The sequence below is a fragment of the Grammomys surdaster genome, unplaced genomic scaffold (assembly GCF_004785775.1).
Source record: "Grammomys surdaster isolate TR1022 unplaced genomic scaffold, NIH_TR_1.0 195, whole genome shotgun sequence".
Classification (NCBI taxonomy): domain Eukaryota; kingdom Metazoa; phylum Chordata; class Mammalia; order Rodentia; family Muridae; genus Grammomys; species Grammomys surdaster.
The window spans coordinates 1,149,079-1,157,686 of NW_021604640.1; the positions used below are offsets into that span (position 1 = coordinate 1,149,079).

Sequence of the window (8,608 nt, forward strand, 5' to 3'; positions counted from 1 at the left end):
TCAAGTAGCAACTCTGGACACATGAACCACATTTTTAAAAATCTGCAGAGTTACTGTGGTATTCTCAGATCTATTTTTATAACAGTAAAGTATACACCTTCAAATAATTAAAATTAAATTTCAATAATACTGAATTTGTAATATTTAAAAACCACCATTTGGCTGTTTACATGTACTTTAACATTCATACTTAAAATGATTCTTAAATTTCAAATCTATAAAATCTATCACATTAGTGGCTATATATAAGAGAAAATGACTTAACATAAACCTTAAATGTGTTTTGAATGTTAATTCATAACATTAAACATATCTCTATGTTAGTTACACATATTACATGCTAATATTTAACATTATCAAGTGTAAATTTTGTCAACATATATATGAGAATCAAATGTTTGTATGCATACTTAGTAATCACATAAGAGTAACTAATATTTGACAGTATCTTCACAATACTATTAAACAATGTCAAAGATACTTTTATATATGTGAATATTTTTCTCCAGTTAAAATAAGGAAGTATTTAATTTTGGGCTTTATAACCAGTACTATTACCTTTAGGAAAGTGTTCTGGTACAAGAAAAACTTACTACTTCTTCCTATTTCAATGTAATAATGTAATCTAAGTTCAGTAGAGATGAGTCACATTTCATCTCTTTATTGTTTTGTTCCTGAAGATGGAACCCAGGCCCATTTACATGCCAAGGAAACACTATACCATTGAGCTATTGCCTCAGCCTGGATAGAAGTCTAATTCTTTCATTTACAATAATTGATCTGGAGCATGACAGAACAGAATTTCAAGCTCTTGAAAATCTCCATCAGAATTTTTTATGGTAGTTACTCAAGACATGACTTAACATACCTATTGATGAGAAAGAAAGTAATGTGGCCTTCTCACCAATAGGGCTGCTTGCAGCTTATCTGCTTGTACTTTCAAAAAGATGTGGAGTTACAGGATGGCTAATGTCTCTTGGAATTCTGTGCTTTTTCTCTCCTGAGTACAATATACTTACCTGGAGAACTTTTAGGGGGTGGTGCCTGGGGAAGTCCAATAATAGGGTACATCCAGTGTATTGCTTGAATTTCCCCATAGTCTACTCCTATGTACCTATTTAAAAAATATGGAGAGTTAACACAAAACAGAAATACTGCCAATATAGATCAAGGAAATTATAATTATACATCTGTATCTATATGTATAATACAGGTATGTAACATTAATTATTTAAAAAAAAGATGCCATGAATATGAAAGAGAATGTTGGGATATACTGAAGGTTTGGAGTGAGAAAAAAGGAATTGATGAAATTATATTATATTCTCAAAAAATAAAATAACTAATAAAAAGAAAAAGACTGTATTTATTACTCAGAAAGTATTTTAGTTAAGTTTATGCAATTATATTTAGGCAGACAAATGTACAGAAGTGGAAACCTTTTTCTTAAGTGGATGATGTTATAAACATTTACAAAAGAGTCTTAGGAAATTATTCCAAAGTAAATCATCATGAGATATAAGTGAAAATGTAGAAGCTTCAGTCAAATGCCTTCTAAGAGCACATCTCAATTTATTGCTGTAACTAGATGGTGACTGAAAAATCACAAAATACAGTTCATTATATGGCTTCAGAAAGGGATGTCAACTTTATTTTAAGATGACAGCAGTCAAAATGAGAGTATATATCTCATCTACTTCTAAGGAAAAATTTAGAAGTTTGCTGATTATTTCTGAAGATGGAAATTTCTTGCAAAATAAAATCGTAAACACTATATAGAAGATTAGTTGTATATGTGACTGGTGCAACTGCTGCCTAGGACACTATACTCAAAGGGCTTTTAACCACAACTTTAATGCTCAGTAGGTTTTTAATAAGATTAAAACTTTTCACTGTAACTTTTCACTGGGATACTGTGTTTGTGTGTGTGTGTGCGCGCGCACATGCACACATTTAATTAAGTGTGACTCTGGGAATAGTGAGATTCCTGGAAGAATGGATAATAATTGAGCCACAGTAAAAACAAGTGGAGGAAAAAATACATAACTATATGATATATTAAGATTTCGATTTCAATTAAGGTTTTTATAATAATTAAACTATAAGGGCAGAGGAAACATTTACATTTTATGCTATTATTGAAGTAGGCTTAATGCTCAGCTAAGGAAAGAATGAAAGTTACCTTCATTTTGGCAATGACATAGAAATGATACACCCTGGTTGCAGCAGCGTTTCAACCTATGGTGAGTGTGAGCCATACAAATTCTCAATTTCACTCATACAAGCGCTGATGCAGTCAGTCACTATTTTGCCTTTCTACACATCTGACTGGTTAAAAGTAATACTTCAGCAAACAAATGTATTTTTCTATACATATGAGTTTCAGTAGTTCAGATACTACTGAGCTTTATGTTGAATATGTATCACACATTAAGGAAACCTATCATATCAAGTTCAGTCAAAACACAAACTATTTTCTTTCTATGTCATAATTGTTACCTCTTAGTCTCTTCATTTAGTTCATTGAAATTGTCAATAAGCCAAGTCTTTTTGTTTGTTCTCTTCATCTTAACAATCACCATTGTTTTATATAATGTCATAGCAGAAGGTATAAATAACACTGGGATATCTAAGTTTCCTTTAGGAGGCACCACAATTCCTGTAAAATACAAAAAAACAATTTCAAAATCTTATAACATGCTTGCTCAGTCTGTTCATTACTGCTCTATTCACAATAGTCAGAAATGGAAATAACTGAAATGTCTTTTAACCAACATATCTTACAGATACACAATGGAATTCTATTCACTTGTAAAGAAAAATGAAAACCCAGATACCTCTCAACTGAAGCATAGATAAAGAAAATGTGTTACATCTACACAATGGAATATTCCTCAGTCCTAAAAATCAAGGACAAAATGAAATGTATAGGCAAATTGATACAGATAGAAGATATCATCCTGAGAGAGGTAACCCAGATTAAGTAACACAGGGATAGTATTTACTCACTTATAAGTGGATATTAGTCATAAATTACAGGATAACCATGCTATAATCCACAGATCCCAAAAGCTAAGTAACAAGAAAATTGCAACGGAGGATGCTTGTATCTCACTCAGAAGGGGAAATAAATTTGACATCAGAAGTTGATGGAGAGAGGGAACTTAGTGGAAGAAGGGGTGGGGAGGGGAAGAGGGATGAGGATCAAGTATGGGTAAAGCAGGAGTGGAGGTGAGAGGGCTGGAAGAGAGAAGAGAAATCTGTGGTGGTGGACATCTTTGGGACAAGCTGGAGACAGGAGGTAGGGGAGGGTCCTGGGAGGATATGAGGGTGTTCCTAGCTGAGACTCCTATCAGCAAGGGATATGGAGCCTGAAGTAGCCACCTCCAGTATCCAGTTTGGGCTTCCAGTGCTAGGAGGGAGACAGTAACCCACCCATAAAACCTTTGATCCAAAATTTGCCCTGCCTACAAGATGTGTAGGGATGAAAATGGAGCAGAGATTAAGGGAATGACAGACTTGAGACCCACCCCATTGGAGAATAAACCCCTAACACTATTAATGATACCCCGCGATGCTTTTAGACAGGAGTCTAGTCCTCTGAGAGGCTTCATCCAGCAGCCAATGGAAACAGATACAGAGACCCACAGCCAAATATTAGACGGAGCTCAAGAAGTCTTGTGAAAGAGTCCTGGGAAATTTTGAGGGAGCCACAGCTGTTATTAAGACACCACAAAACCTGCAGAACCAACAAACCTGGACAAATGGGGACTTACACCAACCATGCAGGGAATCAACCTAGGCAACCTACACATGCATAGCACATGTATAGCTTGGTCTTCATGTGAGCCCCCCAATAATTTGAGCCAGAGATATCTCCTACTTGGACTCTGTTGCTTGCCTTTGGATCCCTTTCCTCTAGCTGTGCTGCCATGTCTGGCCTCATTGGGAGTTGTTGTCCTTAGTCCTGATGAGATTTGAAATGCAAAGCCAGGTTGGTGCCCCTGCAGGGCTCCCCTTCTCTGAGAAGGGAAGTGGGGAATGGGAGAAGTACAGTTGGGGGAGTGGAACTGGGAGGACAGGAGACAGAGGAGTTGTAATCCATGTAAACTGAATAAATAAATTAATGAAAAAAAAAGAATGCAGTTTAAATGTAATTGAAAAGTTGACATAGAAGATACAGCTTCAATTACATCTGACAGATTCAGATTTTTATTTTAAACTCTCATCCATCATGTTCTGCATTTCTCATCATTTTTAATTTAAATGTCTCAATTGACAGAGTATTTTAATTTGCCCCTCAGACTGAGTACAATTTTTTCCATGCAACAGAAGCCTGAAGTCACGTTTTAAAAAATAAAAAGTAAATTCTCAAATTCATATGGAATAACAAAATACCCAGGATAGCGAAAGCTATTCTCAACAATAAAAGAACTTCTGGAGGAATCACCATCCCTGACCTCAAGCTGTACTACAGAGCAATAGTGATAAAAAACTACCTGGTATTGGTACAGAGACAGGCAGGAAGATCAATGGAATAGAATTGAAGACCCAGAAATGAACCCACACTCCTATGGTCACTTGATCTTTGACAAAGGAGCTAAAACTGTCCAGTGGAAAAAGGACAGCATTTTCAACAAATAGTGCTGGTTCAACTGGAGGACAACATGTAGAAGAATGAAAATTGATCCATTCTTATCTTCTTGTACAAAGCTCAAGTCTAAGTGGATAAAGGACCTCCACATAAAACCAGATACTCTGAAACTAATAGAAGGTGAGGAAGAGCCTCGAATACTTGGTCACAGGGGAAAAGTTCCTGAACAGAACACCAATGGCATATGCTCTAAGATCAAGAATTGACAAATAGAACTTCATAAAATTGCAAAGTTTCTGTAAGGCAAAGGACACTGTCAATAGGACAAAACGACAACCAACAAATGGGGAAAAGATCTTTACCAATCCTTCATCTGATAGAGGGCTAATATCCAATATATACAAAGAACTCAAGAAATTAGACTCCAGACAACCAAATTACCCTATTAAAAAATGGGGTATAGAGCTTAACAAAGAATTTTCAACGGAAGAAACTCGAATGGCTGAGAAGCACCTAAAGAAATGCTCAGCATCCTTAGTCGTCAGGGAAATGCAAATCAAAACAACCCTGAGATTCCATCTCACACCAGTCAGAATGGCTAAGATTAAAAACTCAGGTGATAGTAGATGCTGGTGAGGGTGTGGAGAAAGAGGAACACTCCTCCATTGTTGGTGGGACTGCAAGATGGTGCAACCACTTTGGAAATCAGTCTGGCGGTTCCTCAGAAAATTGGACATAGTATTACCTGAGGATCCAGCTATACCACTCCTAGGCATATACCCAGAAGATGCTCGAACATATAACAAGGACATATGCTCAACTATGTTCATAGCAGCCTTGTTTATAATAGCCAGGAGCTGGAAAGAACCCAGATGTCCTTCAACTGAGGAATGGATTTAAAAAATGTGGTATATTTACACAATGGAGTATTAATCAACTATTAAAAACAATGAATTTGAGAGGTTCCTAGGTAAATGGATGGAACTAGAAATTATCATCCTGAGTGAGGTAAGCCAATCACAAAAGAACACACATGGTATTCACTCACTGATTATTGTATATTAGCCCAGAACCTTGAAATGCCCAAGATGCAACTCACAGGCCACATGAAGCCCATAAAGAAGGAAGACCAAGTGGGGGTGATTTGGTCCTTCTTAGAAGGAGCAACAAAATACTCAAGGGAGCAAATATGGAGACAAAGTGAGGGACAGAAACTGAAGGAGGTGCCGTTTCAAGACCACTCCACCTGAGTATCTATCCCATGTGCAATCACCAAAGGTAGAGGCTGATGTGGAAGCCAGGAAGTGCATGCTGATAAGAGCCTGATATGGATATCTCCTCAGAGGTCTTCAAGAGTCTGACATACTCAGAGGCAGATGCTCACAACTAGCCATTGAACTGATCATGGGGTTCTCAATAGAGGAGTTAGAGTGAAGAATGAAGGAGAGCTGAAAGGATTTGTGGCACCATGAGGAGAGCAACAATACCAACCAACCAGAGCTCCCAGGGTCTAAACCACCAGCCTGGGAGCACTTAGGGAAGGATCCAGCACTTCAGTTGAATATGTAAGTGTGGAGGGCCCTGCTGGGCATAGATGGAAGAAGAGAACCTTGACATCATGAAGGCTGGATGCCCCAGGGGGTGGGAATTTTGAGGGTGGGGAGGTGGGAGTGGGGGGAGTAGATAGAGGTTACATCCACAGAGAAGAAGGAGGAGGGGTTAGGGGATTGGGGGTTCCTGGGTGGGTGGGGGATGGGGTAAGGGGACAACATAGGAAATGTAAATAAAACATCCAATAAAAAAAAAGAAAAAAAAAACCACACCAGAAACAATAAAATTATATTTTATTATGTCACTCACCCTAAGAATAAAAAAGGCTCAAGTGTATGGTAAATAATGGTATTCCCCAGGGAAGTGTGCTTAGTAAGGTGGTTTCTCTATGATGTAGCCTTGGCTTGTCTCAGATTCACAGAACTCCATGTGCCTCTAACTCATGAGTGCTGGGCTTAAAGCCATGTGTCACCATGCTGGCTCCTACAGTTTCTTAATTAGCAAAAAAAAGGCAATAATAGCATGAGACACAGAGCTCACATGTGTGCTGCCATCCTTTTGCTCATGATCTTTAAATAATCAGGAAAGTCTGACATTAATATCAAAGCATATTAAATATCAGAACAAACTAGAAAATTTTAGAAGGTGAACTGCTTTGGAGATTTTAAAGCATGTGGTAGGAACACATTTTGAAATGTCAAAGCCATTGCCCAGGCAAGTATTCACTACTTATCTTAAAAATCAAGTCACAACAGAAAAGAAAAAAATCAATAAGGTATCCAGCAGAAAAGCTGGCGAAACTTAAATCCACTGGAAGATAATGAAAACAATTCAAGCCATAATGTTTTTCCTGTTTTTAAGTTAGAAAACTTAAAATTAAGACACAAAATTCATTTTCTGTATTTTACAGAAATCAATTCTATATAAAATAGCTTTCTATATTATTTAAAATAAAAGTGTTGCTACAGCAAGCTTTATATTTTGTCCAGTAAATATGAACTTTACTCATACTTATAATCACTGACATAAATGTATTTTTAAAAAATGGTCCTCAAAAGGATGATAAATACTGTCAAGTTTAGTTGGGTGGGTGGGGAAGGTTGTGTGGATCTGAGAGGAGTTGGAGGATGGGGGTTTACTATGATCAAAACTTGTATGAAACTCTCCAAGTACTGATAATGTTTTTATGGTACTTGAAAACTCTGCAACATGTATCAATGGAATAAAATGTAAGAATCAAATATATGATAGGTCACATTGGAAAAATAGCAACAAAATGACTAGAATTATTCATTGAAAATGAAAGAAATGGGCTAACTGAGTGTGTAATCAAATATAATTTCCTTGCATAGGAAAGCAGTATATGGATGAACTAAAAGACTAAATGAAAGAGTTGCCTATATACTTGTAATAATTTCTTATTAAATACAGAAAAACTTCAAATGCAGATGAATTTTCAATTGAATCACAATATAAAAACACTATACGGAATCAATTAAAGAAACTTTTCAAGAAAATGGTTAATAAATGTAATAATTGAATATAATAAATACAAATAAATATAATTGTAGAAATTTAAATGCTACAAATATAAAATTGCTATTTGAGAATAAATCCATTTTTTATTCTGTCATAAATGGTATCATGTCTTTGTGCATATATCAATCATACATTGGTAAATTATATATATGTATAATTTTCTTAAAATTTTATTCAATAACTTTTACTCTATAAACACTGTCCCAATTTCACCATACTAAGCTTGATCTTATAAATTTTTATTAAAGTATAAAATAAAGGGAAAACTGGAAAAATATCTTGTGACAATTTTTTTAAATAAATACCTTCTTGGTTATTAATTTTACTGCAAGTATTTCAACCTTCAAATATTTTGTTTACCATTTTGCTTTTCCATATGTTTTGTGTGTATTTGTGTGCACGTGTGTGTGTGCTATACAGCACATGTTGTATGTAGAGGCTAGAGAGAAATTGCAAAAATCATAGTTTTCCATCTAATATGTGTGTCCTAGGGAATGAACTCAGGTTAACAGGCTTGGTGGCAAGTACATTTGATCACTGAGCCATCTCACTGGTCTATATTTTAATTTTATAGCAATTTCTATCTTCTCTTTTATAGGTTGTTGCTTATACTCTTTGCAATATTATAATGAAATAGAAAGCAAAGATCCCAGGGCAAAGACAAGAATTTCACTAAATTCTGTTTAATTTTTTTTTATAAATTTCAGTTTTCTCAGTGCAGTGAGAGTAATCATCATCATCCATGAAATTGTATCAAATTCATGAGTTTTGAGTTTCTGAACTGTTTATATCAGTTCCTCTTGAAAAGCCTTAACTTCAGACAATAACATACTTACATATATATGAATTTCCCATCCTCCTTCCACCTACTCCCGTGTCTCTCTCTCTCTCTCTCTCTCTCTCTCTCTCTCTCTCTCTCTCTCT

The 8,608-nt window shown here is 35.8% G+C and overlaps 1 protein-coding gene across 1 annotated transcript in view; it reads right to left on the bottom strand.

Annotated features, from left to right (window-relative positions):
- The window catches only part of Cfap47 (cilia and flagella associated protein 47), a 230,304-nt gene that overhangs the window by 18,748 nt on the left and 202,948 nt on the right, over positions 1 to 8,608 (bottom strand). The window contains exons 59-60 of the mRNA XM_028769943.1: positions 2,500 to 2,659; positions 1,020 to 1,114 (exon numbers count right to left, since the gene is read on the bottom strand). Of these exons, the coding sequence (XP_028625776.1) occupies positions 1,020 to 1,114; positions 2,500 to 2,659 (255 nt within the window). The remainder of the gene's footprint in view (positions 1 to 1,019; positions 1,115 to 2,499; positions 2,660 to 8,608) is intronic.